The sequence below is a fragment of the Paroedura picta genome, chromosome 9 (assembly GCF_049243985.1).
Source record: "Paroedura picta isolate Pp20150507F chromosome 9, Ppicta_v3.0, whole genome shotgun sequence".
NCBI lineage: Eukaryota > Metazoa > Chordata > Lepidosauria > Squamata > Gekkonidae > Paroedura > Paroedura picta.
The window spans coordinates 54706464-54732607 of record NC_135377.1 but is presented as its reverse complement, the minus strand read 5'-3'; the positions used below and the strand labels follow the sequence as shown (position 1 = coordinate 54732607).

Below are 26144 nucleotides of genomic sequence, written 5' to 3'. Positions count from 1 at the left end.
TTTTTATTGTAAAAAAACTACCCCCAAAAAAACAAAAACAAAAGCAGGCCATTTGAAGTTGACAAAACATATTTCATCAGGTTTCAACTTTAACTTACCGTTGAAAACACATGAAATGTGCTTTGAATGCATAAAAATCACAGTGGATTAGCAGCAAAGGAGATGGGGAATTTTAATAAACTTTTTATAATTCACATTGTGATTATTTGCAAACTGAGTGAAAGATTATTTCACTCTTTAAAAAAAAAACTTGAGATCATCATTTAAAAAAACAGATCACCTATTAAACAAACAAAAATGCATTACCCTTCTTTATGAACAAAAAATGAAATTATGGCAGCAAAAGATAGCAAAGTCTGTAAACGATATTTCAATATCTCTCCTTTAATATTTTGTTCCCAAAGTGCAAGATGCAAGGTTCCCATAGCCTTCAGTAGTGCTTTTCTTGTAAATAATCCTTCATTTTGTTTGGCAACGGCAGTTTTTGAATCAGATCTATTCTGGTATACTGACGTATAACAAAGCGACACAGATACTGCAATGAACGCACCTGCATAAACCGAGACACTGGATTGGTCAGTCTGACTGGGTATGTTGTAGATCCAGGCAATCGAGACCTTGAATAGCAAAATGCTCCATTTTCAGAGTCCCTGATTGAGTGTTCAATTAGATCGACTATAGAAGTATGTCCCTCCACATCTGGTTGTTCATAAAAGCTAAATCTACCATTTGAATGCTCAATTCTAGTATGAAGAGTTTTACCGTGGGAGCGAAAGCTCAGACTTAAAAGATAGCGGTCATCAGAGCTATCTCGTACAAGAAATGAACCATCAGGAACATTGGCCAGTTTGCCTTCTGCTTCCCATCGTGTAATAGGGCCCCAGTACCATCCTTGTTTTGCAAGTTTTTTCAGTTCTTCTGTGAGGCTAGTCACAACCATAGGGCCACTGTTCTGTACAGAATCATAAACTCTTCCAACTCCAGGTGCAGTGTTGGGGTCAAAATTCAGATGACAACGCATACTTTCAGCCACATGGATATCTGTGCCACTTAGGCCATTATAGTTCCTTTGGATTTGATTATTCTGTATTGGAGGTAGCAATGGAGAGAGTGGAGGAACATCACTGTGATTAACTCTTGGACTCTGCAGCATGACTCCTGTGGTACCAATCAACAAGCCACTCACTGCCTGGTCCACAAAGATATCTGGAGCAACTACTACATCTTGACCCACTGTCCCCTCTTCTTCATGAAATGCACTCCCACCCATTTGAGAAGAGACTGTTGAAACCTCCATGGGTGAAGAACTATCCAAACAGTAACTTTGTGATCCTTCCAAAGGATACATTCCCTCATCTAAAGGCACAGTATACTGAATGTAGTCCTGAGGCATAAGTCCAATAACTACAGGCACATGTTCGTCAATATGAAGATGCAAGTCTCCATTCTGAGATTCTGTACTTTTTAATGCATTGTTTTGTTCCTGGAACACACTGTCTGACTGTAAGTCATGGAAATCTTTGCGAACACCATTCAGTGCAGGGCTTGGATTTGAGGAATGAACCAAGGCCTTTACTTTCACTTCCATTTTTATGCACGTCTCTTCTGAATTTGTTGGACGAAGGGGCCATGGAGTTGGACTATAATGGTGATTACGGAGGGATGTGGATCGAAGAGGTCTTTGAGCTCTCACATCTTTGAAGTTTATTGGAGCAGAAGACGAAGAAAATGTGTCATCATCAGCAGAGCTAACAGAAGGTGTACTGCCTTTGCCCTTCTGCTTTTGTTTTGCTGAAAGTCTCCGTTTTAAAGTACCCATTAAACTTTCACTCTTCGAGCGGTTTTTGCCACCTTTTTCATCTTCACTGTTGACATCACAGCTAGCCAAATCCTTACCATAACAGCTACCAAACAAGGATTCGTCTTTTCCAAAATCACTTAGAGATGGCTGCGTAACCACAACAAAGTCATTATCATCTTTGCTTTTATTTAAATTGAAAGACTTACGAATGGTCTTCAGACTTATTTTCTTCATAATGAAAGTAGACCAAGTTTGGTTGCTTGACGCTTTTGGAGTTCTGCCCCTAAAATATATAGTACAGAACTACTTCATTGGTGCGCTTTATGCAGTCTCATTTAACTTCAAGATCCATCTCCTGTAAACAAGCAAACAAATAACATATAAGATATACAGGAAAGGTACTTAAGAGATGTATAACTAAGTACACATTGAAAGGGACATTTAACATGAAATTCTGTCAAAATTAGTATTTTTATTGTTTAATCATATGAAATACCTCTTTATATTTATTAATATATTCATTAATATATTTATCATCAGTTTGCTGAGTAATTATTACTAGAACTCATTTGTTCCTTTTTTTGCAATTTCTACTTGTATTATGTGTCTAATAATAACCATAGCTGTGATGCTCAAAGCTTGGATCCCAACAAAACTACTGCTTGCCTCTCCTGTCCTGCTTGCAGTCAAAATGCTTCCAGATATTCTGTTCCCTGGGTGATAAGGACTCTCATGAACAGCCTGAGGGAAGTCAGGTGTCTGAAGTGGGAGAAAGGAACAGGCAAAAATTACACCCCAGGCCAACAATGGAAATATTTAGTATGATCTAATTCTAAATCAGCAAGATATGGTTACTGCTTCATATCCAAATCAGTATTTAAAAAAAAAATCTGTCAAGACCATGTTTTTGGATTGACTGACTGGCTAACAACAACAACACAACTCAATAAAAACCACCTGTTTGAGAAAAGGAAAAAAACTCCCTGATCCCATCAGACTAACAAACATTTAACAGATATATGGTAAAGAATTAATACTTGCAAAAGCAACAAACTGCACACAGTGCAATGCTCTTATCAATCTACTTTGATTTTCTATTCAGCAACAGATACCTAACACTGCTGGTACCACAAATGTTGGCAGCTCATTAAATAGTGGTATGTTAACCCAGCATATCTGTCCCCAGCTCCCAGAATCTAGAAAAAAACTCAACATGAAACCAGCATAAAAGGCATCTAGCCACTTTCATTTTTCTTAGCAAGGCCAGATATATGACCAGTGACCACTATAAATGCTATAGTTTCAAAGTGATACCTCAGTACCTCAGTTTGGTCACCTGAGCAAGTAAGAATTAAAATACAAACAACTGCGCTTGGTTCCATTTCAGAGCTGGAAACTCTTTATATTTTCCTAGTTGTTGTGGCATAATGCCATTTTATCCATCCTGTAAAGCTGACATTTTCTTTAAGGGGACTGATATCCATAGTCTGGTAATGAGCGGCAATTCAGGAGATCTGGCCCAACTTTGGAGGTGTGCAATCTTATTTAAGTCAGAACTTCAGATAGTTAACATTTTTGTCCCATCTCTGTAAAACGGCATACAGCACCATGGTTAATTCATTCTTTTGACACAGTAGCCCTACAAACTTTTTTTTATATCATGATATAGTATAGTTGTTATTTTAATTCAAATAATGAAGCATAGCACAAGTAAAACTATCATTATAATACTGGGCAACTAGAAGTTATGGGTAGGGACTAAACTGGTAACTAATTTATTTGTGTAGGTTTTGCCCCTCCCACCACAAACAGATTGCAGTCTGTTTACTTTTGCCTGATCAAGTTTATAACTTCTTTTATAATCAAGGAAAGACCTACGTACCTGAAATACTGTGAGGGGTACACACACAGTAGGATTTCATACATGTAAATAGTGACTGAGCAGGTGTATCTCTTGTATCTCTTTCCCAGAAATTCTGAGATTAGGATGTTGTCTTAAAACTTAATGTTGAATCCTGGACTCAAATCCTCTCTAGTGCAATCCTCAACAGAGTTACAATGGGACATGTCCATTGAGATCATTGGGCTTAGAAGGCTGTAAGTCCATTTATTTCACAGAATAACAAGTATTACCAATTCTTATGATGTGATGCTCAAACAACTTAATTTAAACTACTGCTCCAAGTTTTCTATGTCAAAATCATACTGTTAGTATCTGACTAGTTTCAGAGCAGTCTTGTAATTCCTCAGAGTACCAGACATTTTATTTAAACAGACAATATCATTTAATCAATTAGAGCTCTGATTCAAACCTACTGATTCCATTTAGGAGACTGACATTTATTTTAATTGGCTTTGACTTTAGCCTTGCAACAGTCCACCACTGATTTAGTATTCAACCTTCAAAAGTTAATGTCAAGGTCCCAATAGCCTGCTTTTTATAAGCAAACAAAAATATGCCCAGAAAATAGCTATGATTGTTCTGTTTATAGGGTGCCAAAAAAAGGAAACTGCATTGACAAATATCTTTATATCTACTATCAGGGAAGCCTGTTGTGGCAGCTACTACCAAGCAACTTTAAAAGAAATCTGTACAACCAATGATATTTTCAATGGGCAATGAAAAGCCTATGAGGTAGAAGTATGATCTGGCCCCACCCATTTTCTCAAAACACTTGACATGCACCAGAAAGGTACCATGCTGGGGACCCCGGTCTATGAAATGTTTAGTAGGCTTAGTGACTCTTCCAAAACTGCTTGGTTTTGTGGTTTTAAAAGTAAATCTCTAGATGTCATAGTGAAGGACAGTGCTTGGAAATATCATTGTGGTATGGCATCCAAAGCCCTTTAGGATCAATATTTAGGATGTGGCTCCCCAGTCTCCCAACCTCATCTGCTTCACATAGTTATTGTGACAATAAAATGGGATAATGCCTTTTGTTACTTGAAGACAGAATGAGATACAAATGTAATTAAAAATAATGACAAATTTAGACGAACAGGTCTTAAATGCAAACCTCATCTATCTATTAAGAATAAAAGTCCTGCCTATTTCTTATTCATCTTTGCAAGCATTCAAGCAACTGATAGACAGGACATACAATCAAAACTTCAGAAGCATTCCAGTCCAACACACAGCAGCTGGTATATAGGTATAATAATAATATTGAAATGGAAGACCTGTAGTACCCTGTCAGAATGAACAGTAACTCTTATCACTTTTTATATAACCTGCTGCAAGATTCATTTTGCAACCAGGCATAAAACTGACAGGATAAAAACAAAAGTCTTTCATCTATGAAACAGTTCTGCATTGTTAAATAGTAGAACTTGTTCACAAAATCATGACAGAATATAAAACCATTTATTCTTATGCTAGAATGAAAGCTATAGTTTCTAAGCATACAGGCCAAAATATAAGATGCTAATGTCAACAAGCTAATAGTGCAATCCTAAACAGGTCAACTTAGAATGACTCAGTGGGGCTTGCAACCAAGAAGTGTTCTAAATAAAGGTACACTCTCTTGAAGTCCATACCCTTTCAGTTTAGGGCTACCTTGTCAATGTCTCAACATACAGGTCAAAAAGGCTCTATAGCACAAGGCCACAAGGCAGAAAATCTGCCTTATTGTTGGCCAACATTATCAAAGGTGGGAGCTCCTAGACATCCTACACACATTGTTGTAATGAACTCTGGACATAATTAGCAAAGAAATATTTAAGTTAGTACAATATAAGGGTTTACATCTAGCTAGAAACAGAATTAGCAGGCTACTATTGTCTCAGCATCAGTATTCATATACAACATGGGGATCATGACAAAGGGCTGTTTTGAGGAATCTCCTACATTTAATATAAATGTTTTCAGTAGTAGACTCTAATGTTTTCATTAGTAGACTTCACTAGTAGATTCAGGAGCAGCAGCAGAAGAAGCAGACGACGAAGGAGACGAAGACTTGGTTCTTATATGCTGCTTTCCTCTCCACACAACAGACACCCTGTGAGGTAGGTGAGGCTGAGAGATAAAGAGAACTTTCCAGAAGGAATGTTTTGTCATTCATGCTCCAGGGCACTACAGCATCTTGATCAAAGTGAAATCCAAAGACCACTACCTATTCTTGGTTGTAGACAACCAGACAACATGAAAGGCCAGAATATATGAAGGCATTATGAAAACAAACCAATTCACTATTAAATAGACCATATTCACATTTGTAATTATTTTTAGCTAGTCTTCCTTAAGTCTAAACTACATGAGACAGCAACTGAAAAAAAGGCTATATCTATATTTCTAACGCACATGAGATGCACTCTCAGCACAGAATTATATGATAGCGAAGAGTGGTGAGCCTAGGCATATGCCATAGGAGGTGGTCTCCAAAAAGTCAAAAATGAACATATTAGTTGGAGCCATAATCATAGATCCACTCAGCTACACTTTATGAGTTTATATTTTGTATCTAGAGTGTATTGTTATAATTCTGACCACTGAGGAAGACCCAGTAGGGTCGAAACGCGTTTGGTCTTATGAACAGTTAGCTCTGTATAGTTTTTATGTAGTTTTATTCTGTTTTTAAATTGTGCACCACAATAAAAATTTACTGTTTTGATATTATTTTTGTACAGCTCAACTTCTGAGTTCCCATTTGTAAAGGTTGGGTTGTGTTCCTTTTTTGGTTTTGGTTGTACTTACAACAGGTGCCAACTTGTCAAGTCTCTTCCTGTGATGAGATACTCAAGTCTCCTAATTGGTCCTGATATCAGGCTGCAAGCCAAGCACTGCATTGCCTATCCCTGAATTCCTATCTACACTGTCTTCTTCTTTGTTTCAGGGGCCCCTGGGTTTCTCATGAATTACGTTCCTTTTCCTCCTTCCTGTTGATGGTAGGAACCTCATCCTCACAGATCCTGTTTCAGCAAGTTATTCACTTCCGGGGTTGCTGTCTGCATTAGGAGTTACTTCTGCTTCTGATATTTCTAATTCATCCTTCACAGGGATTTCCTCCTGCATAGAAGGCTGACTCACAACAACCAGTTTGGTTTGTGTAGTGTGTGGTTCGGTTCACGGTTCTGCTGAATTGGCAAAAATGTGGCTCATCCCTAGTCCTAATGCACTGTTAAATGTTGCCATTTTGAGGGTACTTACAAAAACCCAAACTGATTTCATTTTTTAAATTCTATTTTCAACAGCTTATAAATGAAACTGATGACAACTGTATTGGAAACATGAAACAAATGAATGCAGTCTGTTTTATTTTTTTTCTTCATTTATACCCCACTTTTATTCCCAGCAGGGACCCAAAGTAAGTTTATGGTGGCAGATCAGGTCTTTTAAAACATGTGCTGTTGGCACTGTAGATCAGAAAAAGTACGCATGCGTGGGTGCAACTGCATGTGCCACATTGTGGCAAAACTTGTTATTTGTGTTTTTAATTACTTGTTATTTGTGTTTTTAATTACATGTTCTACACAGAATTCTAATTAATATCCTGCCAGTTTAAAATTAATACTCTGGCAGTATCAGATTAGATTGCAAACTACTTTGCATTTAATGAGTAAACAGTAATGAATTTCTTCTGTGATTGTCAGCTAGTACTCAATGTAATAGTTGAAAAACTATTTTCTTATTTATAATTGCAAATTAATTTCTAAACATTTATCTCAAACTACTATTGATATTTACAAAATGTTGCTTTTCCCATTCGTTTATGATACAGTGTAAGAAATATTTTAGAAATCTGTCACAAAAAACAGTGTTTCATGACACAGATGCAAGGATGGGGAAAACTCAACGCAACTGCAATTTTACGTCATAGTTTTTGAAGGGATACCAGCTATAGCACAGCCTTTCTCAACATTTTTACCATTGAGAAACCTCTGAAACATCCTTCAGGCTTCCAGAAACCCCAGAAGTGGCATGATCGTGCAGAATATAGTTGGGAAGCATGGCTGTGTACACTACCACCCAGACTCCCTCCCTTTCCCGTCCCCTCCAGGTCCATCATTGGCCATTTTAGAAGAGCTGTATGGATTTACATTATATATGGCCATATCACCTAAAAATGTTTTCAAGAAATATTATATTAATTAACTCCCACCCATTCAGAAAACCCTTCCAGAGCTGTCACAAAACCACAGTATTTCATGAAACCCTGGTTGAGAAATACCTGCTATAGAAGAAGTTGGTCAGATGACAGAAAGCACTTTTAAAAGCTACCTCAAATTTGTCATGCTCACTTCACAGACTGTAAATTAAAAGGTTAAACTTGGAGAATAAAAACTGCTGCTCATTACATTTCACAATATGAAAATTCTCTGATATTCTTTTTTAAAGAACTAGATGTACAAACGACAGAATAACTGTAATGTATGGCAAATATATGATATAAAATTATCTCAATCACAATAAACTTCAATGAAATAAATTCTTCAGATCAAAATAATTTGATACCTTGAAACTGATGTGAGTATGCTCTTATCAGCAGTTACATCCAATATGTTTTTCAAAAAGATAAAACTCTGTTGAAGGCTGGGCTAAGAAAATACAGCATTATAAATACCCTGGTTGAGAAATGCCTGCTATAGAAGGAAGAAGTTAGTCAGATGATAGAAAGTATTTTTAAAGCACTGATGAACAAACGCTATTGAGGAAGAATCAGCATGGATTCTGTAAGGGAAGATCTTGTCTCACTAACCTTTTAGAGTTTGTGGGGTTGAACAAACATGTGGAGGAGGGTAACCCAGTAGATGTTTACCGAGACTTCCAAAAAGCTTTTAAGTACCTCATAAAAGAATCCTAAGTATATTCAGCAGTTATGGGATGAGAGGATAAGTCCTCTTGTGGATTACAAACTGAATAACTAACAGAAAACAGAAAATGAGTATAAATGGGCAGTTTTCACAGTGGAAGGTGGTAAGCAGTGAGATACTGCAGGGCTCAGTACTAGGTCCACTCTGTTTAACTTGAAGTGGTGAAGTGGCTAAGTTTGTGGATGACGCTAAATTCAGAGTGGTGAGAACCAGGGAGGACTGTGAGGCACTCCAGAAAGATCTTTCAAGGGTGGGAAAGTGGGCATCAGCTGGCAATATGAGGTTCACCTTGGGCAAGTATTATGCACACTGGCGCCAATAGTCCTCACTATAAATATACATTGATGGGGTCCAAACTGGCAGGAACTGACCAGGAGAGATCTTGGGAGTCATGGTAGATAACTCACAGAAAACGTTGATTCAGTTTGTGACTGCAATTAAAAAGGCAAATGCTATGCTAGACATTATTAGGAAGCGAACTGAAAACAAATCAGCCAGTATTGAAATGCCCCTGTATAAAACTATGGTCTAGCCTCATTTGGAATATTGTGTATAGTTCTGATCACCACACCTCAAAAAAGATAGAGCATTGGAAAAGGTGCAAAAAAGATCAACTAAAATAATTTGGATGGAACACCTCTATGAAGACATGTTAAAGAGGTTAGGACTCTTTTCACTTGGATAAATTATGATTATGGGGTGACATGATAGCGGTTTACAAAATTATAAATGGGATAGAAAGGTAGAAGTTGTGGGTACTCGGTAAAATTAATGAGCAGTAAGCTTAGAACAGATAAAAGAAAGTACTCTTTCACCCAAAGAATAATTAATGTGTAATTCTTGTGGCGCAGAGTGGTAAAGCAGCAGAGATGCAGTCTGAAAGCTCTGCCCAGGAGGCTGGGACTTCAATCCCAGCAGCCGGCTCAAGGTCGACTCAGCCTTCCATCATTCCAAGATCAGTAAAATGAGTACCCAGCTTGTTGGGGGGTAAACGGTAATGACTGGGGAAGGCACTGGCAAACCACCCCGTATTGAGTCTGCGATGAAAACGCTGGAGGGTGTCACCCCAAGGGTCAGACATGACTCGGTGCTTGCACAGGGGATACCTTTACCTTTAATTCACTGCAGCCACAAGGTAAAGATGGAATACTATGTCTGGGGCAGTGATGCTCTGTTTTCTTGGTGAAGAGGGAGCAACTGTGGGAGGGCTTCTGGAATTTGCGGCCTGCTGCTGGACCTCCTGATGGCACCTGGAATTTGGTCACTGTGTGACACAGCGTGTTGGACTGAATCGGCTGTTGGGCTGATGCAACATGGCTTATGATCTTATTTTTTCACTGAGTTACTTAATGTTGTATTTGCAATGGTGGCATCCATTTATTGTTACTCATTTTATGAAACAATGAATAATTGAAAATAGAATATTATCCATGAAGAAAATTAAGTACCAGTAAAATCTCAATTTCAGAAATTTTTCCACCCCAAATCTATGGTGATTATCAGTTCTCCTGGAGTCAAAATTTGTATATTTCAAATGGAAATAATAGGCACCTATTCTTTCAATGGATTAACTTATTAGCTGAAAAATCCTATTATCGGAAGTCAGATTATTTGAAATGCATTAGCAATATTAGTATTCCATTAGTTTTGGACAATAGGCGTCATGTAGCCAAACTGAACAGAGCCAGCATGGTGTAGTGGTTAGGAATGTGGACTTCTAATCTGGCGAGCCAGGTTTGATTCCCTGCTCCCCCACATGCAGCCAACTGGGGCTCGCCATGGCACTGATAAGGCTGTTCTGACTGAGCAGTAATATAAGGGCTCTCCCAGCCCCACCTACCTCACAAGGTATCTGTTGTGGAGAAAGGAAAGGCGATTATATGTTGCTTTGAGATTCCTTCTGGTAGAGAAAAGCAGAATATGAGAACCCTCTTCTTAATAAAAGATTCCACTAACTTACCCAGTAGCAACATTATACTGATTGGCCTGTAATTTCCCAAATCTCCTATCAAACCCTTTTTCAAAGTGAGGGTTACATTGGCTACTTTCCAGTCTTCAGGAGTGGAGGCAGATTTTTTAAATAGAGTGCATATTTGCAGTTTCCAGATTCAATGTTTTCCAGGTTATTATCCTTAAGAATTGTGTGATAGACATTTTTGGCCCTGACAGCAAGGCGGCTAGAAATACTCTATACAGGAACCATCAGGTGACACCGCTGAGATGGGTGGATCAAGAAACACAAATACTTCAAGACCCGCAAGCAGATACATCATGGAAAAGAACACAATTTCATTTTCTGCAACCACCTGAAGAATGTGATGAACAGTGGAACATTTACTTGGCTTCTTGTGGGAAAGACAGCAGTAATTCTTAGGTCAGGTTCTATATATGAAGGGAACTGACTTTATATTACCTAAGATAATAATAGAATATACTCTCATAACAGATTATACTCTCATATGTATCAACAATTACTTTGCTAAGAAAGATGGTAATAACTTCTAGATTAAGACTAATATGTGATGGGAACTGAATATGTATGTTAAAAGACGATGGCAAACTATACTTTCATATGTATCAATAATTATTTGGTTAGTTGCTTGTCTCTTTTTCTTTATAACTTAAGCGATGGGAATTGAGTACGTACTTTTCAAGATAAGAATGGATTGTGTTTCTATATGGATTAATGATTACTCTGCCAGCTGGCTATTTCCTTTTTTCTCTCTACTTTTCTGTAAACTTAAGAAAGACAGCAGTAACTGTTAGGTTAGGATTAATATGCAATGGGAACTGACTATATATCTCTTGAAATAATATCAGATTATACTATGTATGGTATACATGCATAGACGATGTATAGACTATGTATTAATAATTACTTATTAGCTGGTCGCTTTTTTTCTCTTTTACTTTTCTGTAAATGCTCTATATCAGTGGTCCCCAACCCCCGTTCCGGGGACCGGTGCCGGTCCGTGGATCAGTCGGTACCGGGCCTCGGCTTCTCCCCATCTGCTGCTTCAGGGGCTGCCCTGTCACTCTGCCGCCGGCTCACCTTTGGTGCTCTCCAGTGGTCACCATGGCTGGGGCTCCCCCTCAGTGTGACACTGAGCAGCAGCTGCTGGCAGTGCCCCCCAGTGGACGGTAGGAAGTCAGGGACGCAGGCGGAAAAGCAAGTGAAGCAGGGGATCAAGCAGCAGCGGCAGAGTCCCTCAGCAAAAGACTACTCCCCCCCCCCCCGGGCCTCAGTAAAATTGTCAAGCGTTGACCGGTCCCTGGTGATAAAAAAGTTGGGGACCACTGCTCTATATAACAATAAACAATAAAATTTAAAAAAAGAAAAGAATTGTGTGATAGAACACATTTTATTAAAAAGGTTGATGTTTGAGAGACTGTATATGTTTTATTGACAATGCAGTAAATGGGCACAGGAAAGAATAAAAACACAAAACATATCACAGTCCAAATAAAAATGAAGTTAGGAATTCACCTGACTGATGTCCTGTGATCTTTTCTACCATGTGAGAGAATGCATGTAAATAAGAATTTTAGCCTTGGTTTTAATTTGACTTGCACAGCCAATCTGGTAGGAAGCTAATTATGTCATGGAAAAATAACGATGAAACTGAGATAACCCAGTTCTCCATGGAAGTTAAATCCAGCCATAATAACAATCACACCCCAAGCCAGGCACAGTTGCTTGGACATGCTAAAATTAGTGTTTCAACAGTTCTCAATGTATTCCCCCTCTTAAATTTAAACATGCTATATTGTCCTTAAAATTTGTACAAGTATTATTCAAAATAAAAATAATCTCCATGCAAAGTGTTGAATTTCTTAAAGATCATATTTCAACATGATTTCTTTTCCAAAGCAAATATTTCAAGTATTTGTTGCTACTGAGAATTTAAATTAATGTGATGCACTTTTTAAATCCCAAAAAATCTACATAATGGAATGTTATAGCCCATCTAAACAAGTAGTCATCTTAATACTATCCTATCAAATTCCTGTAATGTCCTTTCAAGATCTGCAGTCCAGAATACAGTAACTACTTCTGAGTTGAACAGCAGGATAGATAGAACTGCTAACACTTGGCTCAAGAGAACCAGATTGAACCCTTTCTGACAATGCTGACTATTTAAGCTTCCTCTCTCCAAACCAAGGAAGCTGCTTTTTTCATTATGAGAAGAATGTATTGAGTCACTTCTCTTCAGTTTGCTGGACATGGTTATCCTGTTGTGATACTCCAGACATCATCGTAATATTATAGGGAAGCAAAGATTCTCCATAATGAATTTTCTCATTCCTGGGGGGAAATAGGTCTATGAAATCCAGGTAAGGGTGCAGAACCACTGGTGCTATTGAAAAGCAGTTGACTGGGATACTCCCACAGAGCCTCCCAAATCGTGCTCGAGATTGTCTCAAATAAGGCATATCTAATAATCCTCAATCAATCATATTTACTTCATTAGGTTTTGATATAACCATAATTTGTATTACAAAAAACAGGGACTGCACCCCATGATTGTTTGTTTTTTAATAACACAGATACAGAGAACACAGTGCTTCATCATAATCACCGGAGTGATTCAGGAAACAATGAAACGGCTACATAAAATGTCATATAAAATGCAACTGATTATATAACCTTCCATTTCTGTCCTTGTCTATTTGCATAAATATTTCGAAGCTTTTGTTGGTAAAATTTCTGGAGCATCAGAAAAATTCTGTCTCAATATTCCTTTAAATAAAGTATCTTTTTCCTTTTTGGCTGTCCATCATACTTAGACAGCCTGACTCCATGTAAATCCTAATAATGTAAGAAGAGCTCTGATGGATCTGGCCAGTAGTCTATTGAATTCTGTCTCATTGAGTGGCCAACCTGTTACTTTGGAGGGCCAATACCAGGGCACAGCATTCAAGTTCTTCCCCTAATACTGACTCCACGCTTTGGCATTTAGAAGTTTACTACCATTGCTAGTTATCATAGTACTAATCACCGATAAGATGTTATCCCTCCATTAATCTAATCATATTTTTAAACTGCCTATGCTGGTGGCCATCACTGGCAATGGACTTCACATGTAAATTACTCAGTGAGTAAAGAAGTATTTCCTTTTTTCTGTCCCGAATCTACTGTCCATTGATTTCATCAGAGCCCACAAGTTCTAGTGTTTTGGGAGATGGAGGGAAATATTTCTTTGTAACTGACAAGCTTGCCAGGGTCGCCGACGCTCTTGGGAACATGCTCCAAATAAATAACCATTGCTTGTTTATGCGGAAACGTAGCCTTGTTTAATCTATTCTTGATATTTCTTTGGGTTGTGATTTTGTATACCAAAAGGTTTCTGAGTCTACCTGACAAGGAGAGCTTGTTGAAAGTTCATACCATGAAAATCTTGTTGGTCTCTAAGGTACTATGGAACTCAAATCCAGCTGTTCAATTACAGACCAACATAGATACCCTCTGAAACTCTCTCCTCTGTCCACTCTCTACCCCATATATATCATTTTATAAACTGCTATGTACCCCTTAGTTTTTCTTTTCTAAACTGCAGTTTCAGAATTTCAGAGGAAAAGTACCACAACCCCTGAATGATCATAGGTGTCTTTTTCTACACTTTTTTGCAGCTCTGCAATGCCCTTTCGGGTACAGATACTAGAACTGCACAAAATATTCCAAAGGAAGCCTTATCATAGAGATCCAACATGTAGCCAGCTGAGTGACCTTGAGCCAGTCCCAGTCTTGTTAGAACTGTTGTCACAGAGTTTCTTTCAGATCTCTCTCGGTCTCACCTACCTCACAGGGTGTCTGCTGTGGCAAGAGGAAGGGAAGGCTGCTCTGAAATTCCTTTGGATGGTGAAAAGTGGGATATAAAAACCAACTCATCATCTTCTTATACAGGGGTATTATAATAGTGGTTGTTTCAGTTTCAACTCCCTTCCAAATAATCCCGGATAGAGTTCTTTTTTCACTGTTGCAGCACACTGGGCTGACATTCCCACTGAGCTTTCCACGGTCTCTTTCCATCTCAGTATAGCAAGTTCAGACCTCATTAGCTTGTACTTAAAGTTCGTTTTTTCCACCAGCGTTAAGCATTTGACACTTACCTACACTGATCGTCATTTGCCACACAGTACTTGCCCACTCACGCAATCCTCCCGGAGCTCTTCATAGTCAGGCTTGGTTTTCAACATCCTGAATAATTCTGTGTCATCTTCAAACTTAACCACTACACTACTCACATCCAGTGCAAAATAATTTATGATCCAATTAGATAGCAGTGGCCCTGCTCTTGTGAAACCCACTGCTCATTTTCCTCAACTGAGACAACTGACCATTTACTCCTACTGTCTGCTTCTTTTTGTTTAGTGGCCAACCTGTTACTTTGGAGGGCCAAAGTAACAGTTTAGTTACTGGCTAGTTTACTGTTTAGTTTACTGGCTAGTAGATCTACAATTTCACATTTGACTTCTCTAAAATCTCTTTGGTTTATGTGATCTGGAACTGGCGACTTACTATTTTTTAAGGTTCCTAGTTTGCCTCTATCAAATATGTAATATCTTTGCTTTCTGTGATCTTAACAAGTACTGGATAAATGTTCAGTAATGTGGTAGCAAACGTTTGCTGCTATAAGTGTTTTCTAAGATTGACAATGCAGCTGGAACAGTGGACTGCAGAAGTAGTATTTTAGCTAAAACTATAAAATATTACACACCAGATATTATAAGGGCGGTATAGAAATATAAGAAATAAATAAAAAATGGCTATGTCTCTGTAAACTGTGGCTCAAATCAATGTACAACATTAACCTTTTTGTCCATTCAACCACTGAATCAGCTATATAATTACTATAAAACCAATGGGCTGAATTCATATTTCTAAGTCTTCACTGGTTTCCTATAGCTTTCAAAGATTATACCTCTCTTATTATCAGCACAGGCACATTCTTGAAAATAATAATGAGAGCAACAACCAAGGTGTGTTTAACAGTAATGGTACTCACTCCGTGTATTCACTCACCTGCCATCAAGCAAGGACCTTGCTCTCTTTCCTAGAACACAGTGAGTGTCTTATGCTCTGAAGAGCCACATGGGGTTCCTGAGCCCCTGAGAGAGTACCACTAGCTTAAAGGTGACAGTTATTAATTCAGTGTATACCTAGGAGCGCCTATATTTTAAACCACAGAATGGAAGTGATTCTGATTTCATTAACACAGTCTAAAAATGTGACACTGTGTATGTGATGACAGATCACAGCTGCAGATTTCACAGTGCTGTACAACATATAGGCATTTCGCATCTGGTAGCCCCATTATACAACAGTATTGCTAGTTCATGAATACTTCCACAAACTGTGTCAAGCAATCTCAGGTATGCACAATAGCTGTTTGCTCACAAGAGGAAGATTATACCTGATTTTGGTTTGTTTTCTTTGTCTTTCCATAAAGTCGTATTCCAACTGAAATATGTATGCAGCTCTAAATATCTGTTCAAAATATCCTATTTAAAGTTATTCTCTAAAGCAGTGATCCCCAACCCCGGTCCGAGGACCGGTGCCAGTCCGTGAATCAGTCGGTACCGGGCCACGGCTCCTCCTCGTCCTCCTCCCCAGCTGCTGCCTCGGGGGTTGCCCTGCCACTCTGCTGCCGGCTCACCTTTGGTGCTCTCCAGCGGCTGCCATGGCTGGGGCTGCCCCTTGGCGCAGCACTGCGCAGCTTCTGCTGGCAGCGCCCCCAGCGGGCAGCGGGAAGTCAGTGGCGCTGGTGGGAAAGCAAGTGGAGCAGGGGCTCAGGCAGCGGCAACGACGTACCTCGGCAAAAGTCTACCTCCCCCCCTCCCGCCGGGCCTCAGTAAAATTGTCAAGCGTTGACCGGTCCCCGGTGATAAAAAGGTTGGGGACAACTGCTCTAAAGTCTGCTCTTAAGAACCAAAGAGGGGTTCTCATTTATTGTGTGAGTGATAAATTGTTAAATAATCAAATAAGAAATTAAGACACAGATATACATAAATGAAAGCTTGCTACTAAATTATTTGTTAGCACCTACCTTTCTCCCCCAGGATGGACAGCAATTATTACACCTTAGCGGCTTGTTCCACAAAAAGCCCCCAAGACTCATCTAAAGGGGGCCATTGCCGCTGCGGGGGAGGAATGCGGACAGGGACCTGGCTGGTGGGAGAGAACTCCCAGCCCTGGCATTCTGGGGCAGTATGTGTGTTGGCATGACAACAGGGGGTGTGGGTGAGCTAGTTAAACGGATGGCCTGACATTGCTCAGCCTCTGTTTCCTCATCAGGGCGCCCAAAGTCGCAAAACTGACCCTCCCTCCCTATTTATGAATTGTTGGACTTTGTTAGATGTTGGATTGTATTATTGTTTAATTGTCACAGCCGGCAGAAGTGTAGCATGGGAAGGATTGCTTTTGGGGCGGCCAAACTTGCGCGCTGGCCTCCCCTAGATTTGGGGGGGGGCCTTAAGGGGCTGTGTGGATGCAGAGCCTGGTTGAAGGCTTGCATTTCCGGGAGGCAGAAGAACCCAACAGAGGCTGACGCCCGGAGGGGTCACTCCATGTTGCCTCCCTCCCTTTTTCAGCCTGCCATTATGTCCAGGATTCTGGGCTGGATGCCAGATTAGAAGTTCATACTCCTAACTACTACACCAAACTGGCTCTCAGTAGCAGAGGTTTTAATAAAACTCAAATGCAGTTCACATGAGAAAGAGAATATGGGAGCAACTCAGTGGTGAAGCGGACACTGCTGGCCACCTCAAGTTTGCTTAACTGAAAACTATAGTAAGTGTTTAAGTAGTTGCTGACCAGGCCAATTCAACTTTAAAATGGCCCATATCTGTCATCACCCAACTATTCTACCCATAAAGGGCTTTCATTTGAATGTTTCTCCCAATGCTTGAAACAAGACATCATAGTCTTACTTGCTACAAGATAAGAGGCATATACTATGTGAATGACATAGCTGCTGTACTTAAACATGGTTAATGAATATTCAGTTTCAAAATCTAGACCACACTTATTTGGATAGTTTGATTCTACACTTCTTTTTTAAAAAGAGGCACATGTAAGTTGTCACCTGAAGTCACTTACACGACATGAACTGCATTTTCCTTTAAAGTGTCTTTACTGTTTGATGTTACCATAAATGAAATACATTATGTACTTCAATGAGCTACTTGGTGAACAACAAACCAATATGTTTTATGTTTCTTTTGTATGTCCTGATACATTTCCCTGAAGTGACACCAGAAGCCATACAATTATGATTATCTGACTAGCTTCTACAATAAAAAGTGAACCTGAACTCAAACAGCGTGCGTATGTATTACATATGTTCTAGAGCAGTGGTCCCCAACCCCCAGGCCGCGGCCCGGTGGCAGGCCGTAAAGGCCTCGGCGCCAGGTGACGGCTCCCTCTTCCCGCCCCTAACTGCAGCGAGAAGCTCGCCAGGCCATGAGCAAATTGGCCGCAGAAGCAGCCGATTAGCTTGCAGCCCGGCAAGCTTCTTGTTTTGGGGGGGAGGGGGGAAGAGAAGCTTACTGGGTTGCAAGCTAATTGGCCGCTTTAGCGGCCGATTTGATTGTGGCCTGGAGGGGCAGGGAGAGGGAGCCACGGCTGCCGGCGCAAACGCGCATCCAGCGGGACCGCAAACGCACACGTGCAGTTTTGCAAACTACAGAGCCCCACCAGACGCAAATGCGCATGCACGGCATGTCTACGCATGCGAGCTTGCGCCAGGGCTGCCGCGCATGCGTGGGGCCCTGGGTCACCCTCTCCCCCCACCCCATCACAGCGGTCCGTGGCCGCAGAAAGGTTGCGGACCACTGTTCTAGAGGATGAGATTAAAGAGCCCTGGCACTGACCTGGTGGAATACTCTGCTGAGCGAGATCAGTTCCACAGGGCCTGTAAGACTCAGCTGTTCCACCAGGTCTATGGTTGAGGCTCAAAAAGGAAACGCCATCAATAACTGGCCTCCCTACACAAGCCAACAAGCATCTATATGCCATCCAGAAATTCTTAATAACAATGCATTATACCCCCCACTGGAGTGAGGGCGGTGAATTTTGATTAGTTTTAATGTGTGAAATTGATCGTTTTAAATGTTAATTTAGAATATTATGGTTGATTGATATATGTTATGAGTCACCCTGAGCCCTCGAGGAAAAGCAGCATATAAATGGAAAACAAATAAAGAATAAAAATTAAGCCCAAGGATTGTACAACATCAGTCTTATGTGGATGCACCTAGGAATAAGCCACAGTGAATGCACTATACACTGCATCAAGTGCAAGTTTTAAATGCTATGTAATGCATCTTGAGTTTCCTGGTAAACTGACACCGATAAAGGAAGCTCATAAACCCTACACTGTTAATTCAACAAAAAGAGTAATGTTAAAACTTATTAATGGTTTAATTTTATTATAAACTGCCCTGAGCCGCAAGGAAAGGTGGTATAGAAATGTGACAAAATAAATTTAAATAAAATAAATACATTAAGGCACTATGGATAAATATAAAAAAATGAAACTTGAGACTGAAAATATGGAAGCACAATCCAGAGGATTCGCTTTATTATAAGATAAGAAATTAAAGGTAAAGGTAAAGGTATCCCCTGTGCAAGCACCGAGTCATGTCTGACCCTTGGGGTAACGCCCTCCAGCGTTTTCATGGCAGACTCAATACAGGGTGGTTTGCCAGTGCCTTCCCCAGTCATTACCGTTTACCCCCCAGCAAGCTGGGTACTCATTTTACCAACCTCGGAAGGATGGAAGGCTGAGTCAACCTTGAGCCGGCTGCTGGGATTGAGCTCCCAGCCTCATGGGCAAAGCTTTCAGACGGCTGCCTTACCACTCTGCGCCACAAGAGGCTCTTTATAAGAAATTAGGAAGCAGCAAATGCATTAGCAAGTCTATCTCTTAATGTGCTATTTAGAAGTCATAAAAGCAATGTGTTAACTAGAGTATATATCAGGATATATAGGCAATAACAAAGTACAATTGAAGGGGTATCTGTTTCCCCTCCCACATTATTTCATCATTCCCTTCCTTGAAAGACCCCACAGCCTCTCCCTTTTACCTTTCCCACCCCCCAAGAGCCTATACTCATCTGCTCCCGTCTTCACCTTTTCTTGCATCCCTTCCCCATAGCAGTTTCATATATTTGAATGACTTCTGAGACAATTCTATTAATTATGCAGTAAATATACACTTGTAACGCAGTTTGTGCAAAGAATCCCACTGGAATTTTTTTCACTGAATCATTGTGACTTCCTTGTAATTTCCTCATCTATTACTGCTGAAGGTGCCATCAGCACTGTGTGAGCATCATAGGCACTGATGACAGCACAGATGAGAGCCCTGATGAGTTGACAAATCTCTCCCTCCCTTCCGCTATGTCATCTTAAGAAGTCTGAAAGGAAGCTTTGTTTACTTGCTTCATTCATAATCTGTTTTTCTCACAAAGACTCAAAGGCACATATAAAAAATTAAAAACCAACAGTACAATAAAAACCAGAAACACAACAAAATCTGTCTGGAAAATTTCAACAGCTATTAAAACATAGAAAAAACTTTTTTTTTAATTATTTATAAAAATGCCCTTTGAAACGGTTCCAATTTGAAAAAGGATAGGCATACAAGAGCCTTCTTGACCTCTTTAGGAAGTGGCCATAAATAACCAGGCCCACAATATGGAAAGTTTGCATACAGATACAGCTGTTAGTTTGACCTGTCTGTGGAATGGGACCTTCCAAAGGACTCAACTACTTGTTTTGTAAAAGAAACTGAGCAAGAACACTGTGTATACACTTTTAATGTGTGGAGATGGACACCTTGGTGAACAGTGACTACCCTATCTTTTTCTCTGAATCAATACCCTCAACATTTGAAAATGTTAAACATTTAGTTTTAACTATGCTCTTTTCATCTTAGGTGCTGTATTACATAGAATTCTCCACGTTTTTCAAAACAAACAACATTAAGGCAAACAGACAATACATCTGCAGGAGCATCTTCCCTGTTCACTATTCTGATATACTGCATTGCAAATGGGCTAATACTTTTAGCCCACTGGGCTAATGATTTTCTAAAATATGACTGGAAATGATGTTAAGAGTGGCATATATGACCTCTCTGCTGAGGATCAAAATTCAGTACAAGCTGCGTTTCTGTCAAAGGTCAGCACCACCAAAATTACTAGTTATTAGTATTCCTATCCAAATTTCCAAGGGCATCATATTACTAAATCTTAAACATGTATCTCTAATGATAACTTTAGTCATAATACTGAGGAAAGTGATGAAGGGTAAGAATAAACTTATCCTGGATTTTTGTTTAAATTGTAGAGCAATAACTGATTACTTCAGATTAGATTCAGGTGGATAGCTATATTAGTCTGAAGCAGTAGAACCAAGTTTGAGTCCAGTGGAACCTTTAAGTCCAACTAAGTTTTAGTAAAGGTATACACTTTTGTGTCCACACGCACCTCAGATACAAAACTTGCTTGGTCTTAAAGGTTCCACTAGACTCAAACATTGATTACTTAGTTATTAAGAACTGGTGTATTGTCAGTAAACGATATTATCAAACTTAGGATGCATTTTTCATTTAAGTATTTTATTACAAACCAACAATAGCCATGCTATTTGAAAAGTTCTCTTAAATCAACTCAGATTAAGGTGACCAGATTGTCCCACTTTTGGAGGGACATCTGGGGGCACGTGGCAAATTGTACTTATGTTGAAATTTAAAAATATATATATTACAATACTATTTTTGCATTCTATGAAAATATTTGTTGCTTCATATAGACCAAATTTTTAATCAAGAACCCCTTCCCCCGGTCAATGGTTTCCCGCTTTACCAATGTTAAAATATGGTCACCTTAATTCGGATTCAAATGTCACAGTACCTATGAACATAGAGAAGATAAGTTTTTGCAGCTATAGTTCAACGAAATATAAAATACTATCCATGTTTTACTTAGAATCAGTAACTAATATTTTACTGGAAAACAAGTATCAATCAGTTCAGCTGAAAAAGTTCAGGCATTATGCAAAATTGCACATTAAATTAAACTACGCTTAGTGAGATCAAAGGAATATGGCTAATTCCTCTCGCTTTAGTTAGACTGTGCCAAACCAGGATCTGAAATTTTAGTTTGGCTTATTAACCACAGTTAGTCTTAACCATGGTTTTACTAACAAACAAACATCTCTAGCTTGTTCCCTCAGTCTGTCCACTCTGCCAGTTGACACAGCAACTGGATCTCTGTGGAAGGGGGAGAGGAAACTGAAGTTGATGAAACCCGAATTTGTCAAGGCAAAACATTATTTGAATGCTCATCTGTGAGCTGAATTCAAGTTTCACAATCTATAAAAGATAAATAAACCGGTTTATTGTGAACTGAGTCAATGCCAAACTGTGGTTTATAAATAAGGTGACCAGATTGTCCCACTTTTGGAGGGACATCTGGGGCACCTGGCAAATTGTACTTATGTTGAAATTAAAAATATATATTACAATACTATTTTTGCGTTCTATGCATTCTATGAAAATTTTTGTTGTTCCATATAGGCCAAATTTTAAATCAAGAACTGCCCCCCCCCCCGGTCAATAGTGTCCCGCTTTGCCAATGTTAAAATCTGGTCAACTTATTTATAAACCAACTTCACATTCTAGGTTCAAGTGTATAAAGTATATATATATATATCACTTTTAAATAACATATTATACCTGCCATTCTCTCTTGCCCACTTTAATCAGTGGCCAGTTCACAGTTTTGCGTCCCCTCATGCTTTTGATGCATGATGTATTATGGAAGGAAACTAAATAATATGGGGGAAATAATCAGTTTAGCAAGACAGCCAATAAATACAATGCTGTATACAGTATCTTTTACTGGTCTGACGACGGACCAGGAAGTTTCATAAAACTTGAAAGTTTGCATACTCCTACACAAACTGAAGCTTGTTTTGTAAGGATATATCTGCTTTGCATTTTCTGCACTTTGGAACCAAGAGGACAGCCACTGTCTAGTCAGCTAGTAAAAGTAAAGGACACCTTTCAAGATGACAGAATGATACGCCTGTGCTGCATTACTTTGTGCTCCATTAAAGTGCAATGGCGAGGCATTTACTTGTGAAATTAAGAGGCCAACCTCAAGACCAAATGAATTGCCTAAACATTATTCTTCCTTATATGTGGCAAAGAAGAAAAGGGATTAGTATAGGATAGCAACCACAGTGATTCAGATCCTATCTTCCCTTCCCATCCCAGTGTGTTTTCTCCCTCTTGCTGAAAGGCGATTCAAAACAAACTATACCGAAGATTTAGAATGACATATTCGATACTTCAACACGCACACACACAACTATTCAGGAGTAGCCAAAACAACGTTTAGATTTAATCTTGATCTTCTGAAATTGGGGGGGGGGGGGCTGTTAAGAAGGAGGGCGTAACCCAATTAACGATCCAGACCCTTCCCAGTGCCCCTGAAGTGGAAAGAGCACCCAATCCACATACCGACTCTCTCCAGGTACTTAGGATTCGGGGTGACTGCACGCCCTGCGGCCCTGACACCAAATGCTCTCTCCCCCACCCCTCCCATCTCGCCCCTAGGTTTTTGGTTGCGAAGCTGGGGGGGGGTGGACAATGTGACCCCCCCCCCACACACACACACACACACAGAAACCCCGGTTTCTTAGAGGTTCAACGAGGCCGTGGAGGAAAGCCCGCTGGGCTAGGGCCCCCTTCCTCCAGCAGGCCGCAGTCCCGTCCCCCGCTCTCCCCAGGCCCCGGCCGTGCCACTGCCAGCAGCAGACGGGAACAAAAGGAGGGAGCGGGAGGCTGAGCGGAGGAGGGGAGCCCGAGGCCGCGGCAGGCCGAGCGGCAGGCTTGCCCACTGGAGGCCGCCGCTGCCTCCCTCGCTCCAGGCCCGACCGCCTCCCCGCGCTCCACCAGAGCCTGGATTGCCCTCCCCTCCCCTCCCGTCGCCGGGCTTTAGGAAGGGCCCAGGCGGCTGAGACCGGTCCGGCGTCGGACTTACCGCGCGCTGCTCCTGGCCGATGGCGGTGGCGGCAGTGGCCGTGCTGGTGCGCGGTCCAGGCCGGCCGGGCTCGAGCGCCGGCTCCGCCTCTGCCAGGCTCCCTTCTCGTCGGCCGTCCTCCTCCTCCCCCGCCGCCGCCGCCTCCTGGCGTTGCAGTTTCCTCCGCCTCTTTCGTCTTCACCCCCCGCCCCGTCTTCGCAGGGGCGCGAGGGGGGCAGCGAGGCCGCTCCCGCCGCCGTCAGCCCGCAGTGGCCGCCACCGCCTGAGGACGGCCGGAGCCCAAGTCGCCGCTTTCCGCGTCGGCCTCCCCGGCTTAATCGCTGGCCGCTGACTCGCTCCCCAGCGCGGGCTGCCCGGCCGCCCTCGGCGCAGTCTCGGCCCTTCCCTGCCTCCTTTTGTGCCTCGCGGGGCTTGTCCCCCGGAGTCGGTGGCCGGGGCCGGCGCGCTGGACGCCTACTTTCACTTCCCCCTGATCCTTGGCGGGAGACGCGCACCGAATGCCTTTCCCTCATGCGCGCGGCCCATGGGCATGGGGCGCAGGGGTATTCCTTCGTCCCTCCTCGGAAAGCGGGCGCTTCGTTCCAGCTGGGGGGGGGGGCAGACTGGGCAGGAAGGGACCGATGCCTGCTGATTAACAGCAAAATCGCCTAGACTTTAGCACGCCTGGGCGCCTATGGGCACAGGAACCGCCATGCATGTCTCCGGGATCTCCTCATAGGTCCCAGCCTTACTACGGTAGGAAGTCGCTTTACTTCGGAATCAAACTTGCGTAAGGCCGGCCTGCCAATCAGGCGCGTCACAAAAGGACTCGGCGCCTAGAAGCGAAGGCGCCCGAGCGAGGAGCGAGTCCGCAGTGGGAGGATAACCTTTCTGGGTCTGCCAGCTTTCGCAGTCAACATACGATAGGAGGGAAGGAGCGCAGAAGAGCGGGGAGTAAGGAACCCGCAGCCGAGCTGAGCAGCTCCTGGCGGGGAAGACGGACCAAGGCAGGGCACGTGGGGAAGCGGTTCTGCAAAGTGGCGTGGCGTGGCGTGGCGGGGGGACTGGGCCTGTGGTGCCAGACAGTAGAGGGAGTTCGAAGTGAAGCTGGAGGAGTGGGAAGGGGAATATGTAGATACAGTGTCTTTTTGGCCGGTGTGATGATGAGTCAGAACTTTTAAAGGGCCGGACAAAGAAAAAGAGCGACATCTCTGTAATTATCGAGATAAACTTTAGCAGTCAGCATGCCGGGAGGGGGAAGGGAGGAATCATGCTCACATACCCTGAAGTCTGTGTCTATACATATGAAATAGTTTAATCTCGTAAGATTTTAAAGTTGAGGATACAATACAGACCAGAGAATCTTGGGCATGGTTGCCAAACAGTTGAAAAACAGGGTTTCCCCATCAGTCTCTAGTTTTGTGGTTTGCCATGTCTACTCCTTCATCAGTGACATTAGCTGTGGGTTGGGCAAATTCTTTCCTCCCAAGTTCCCCCCCCCCCTTTACAGCAGGCTGTAATTATCAACTGAAACTAGGAGCAGCAATTAAAGTAAGCTGTGCTGTGGAACAAGAGTTATGCTCATTTCATTACATCCTCTTAGCTAATGCAAAATCTGTGATACAAAATTGCTTTACACTTCTGCATTTTGACACAATTACATGACCCCCAATGGGCATAATGACAAAGAAGTGTTGGTTTTATACCCAGCTTGAAGTAGTGGTTAGGAGAGTGGACTTCTAATCCGGTGAGCTAGGTTTGATTCCCTGCTCCCTCACATGCAGCCAGCTGGGTGACCTTGGGTTTGCAATAACACTGATAAAGCTGTTCTGACTGAGCAGTGATATCAGGGCTCTCTCCGCTTCACCTACTTCACAGGGTATCTATTGCAGGGAGAGGAAAGGGGAGGCGATTGTAAGCCACTTTGAGACGCCTTCTGGTAGAGAAAAGTGGCATATAAGAACCAACTCTTCTTCAGTTTGGCATTTGAAGGTGATGTATTCCCATACTTCCAAGGTATAATTTAGCTTTCTGTCATGGGAGGAAAAATTGCTATATGTACATGCATCTGTTGGATCCTTGTTTTGATGGTAGTAGCCATGGTGAGCATTTGATTTTCATGCAGAAAGTCCAAGATTCAGTTTGTAGCAACTTCAGTATAATGGTGGTGGGTGATGCTAGTGACCTCTACTTCAGATCCTGACAAGGCCCTGCCAATCAGAGTAGATGACACTGATAATGGGAGATTAATGGACTCACTCAGCATTAGTGCAGTTACAGGACTGGGTTTTATATTGTTTTTGTTACCCTGCAAGACTGGATAGACTGTAGAGTGTTGTACAAAAGCTTCTTCCTTGTGGAAATTGTCAGACATTTTAATGTTAGAGGAAGGGGAATATTTATACTAGTATGGTATTCTGTTATCATGCTACTTGCTTCTAGCCATAGCCACTGGCCAAGCGAACTAAGCAGCTGCTTGGTGTACCACAATGAGATA

General features: G+C 41.4%; 1 protein-coding gene across 9 annotated transcripts in view; it reads right to left on the bottom strand.

Annotated features, from left to right (window-relative positions):
• Window positions 1-24660, bottom strand: part of SOCS6 (suppressor of cytokine signaling 6) — a 30850-nt gene extending 6190 nt beyond the window's left edge. Inside the window, exons 1-4 of one of the 9 annotated variants that reach the window (XM_077352876.1) lie at window positions 23669-24654; window positions 22357-22448; window positions 2468-2560; window positions 242-2156 (exon numbers count right to left, since the gene is read on the bottom strand). In XM_077352876.1, the coding sequence (XP_077208991.1) occupies window positions 431-2035 (1605 nt within the window). In that variant the 5' untranslated portion in view covers window positions 2036-2156; window positions 2468-2560; window positions 22357-22448; window positions 23669-24654 and the 3' untranslated portion in view covers window positions 242-430. Of the gene's footprint in view, window positions 1-241; window positions 2157-2467; window positions 2561-3165; window positions 3184-8252; window positions 8271-16659; window positions 17145-22356; window positions 22449-23668 lie in introns of those variants that run through there. The other 8 variants (XM_077352880.1, XM_077352874.1, XM_077352877.1 and 5 more) reach the window with 8 other exon arrangements.
• Window positions 24661-26144: the final 1484 nt, after the last annotated feature.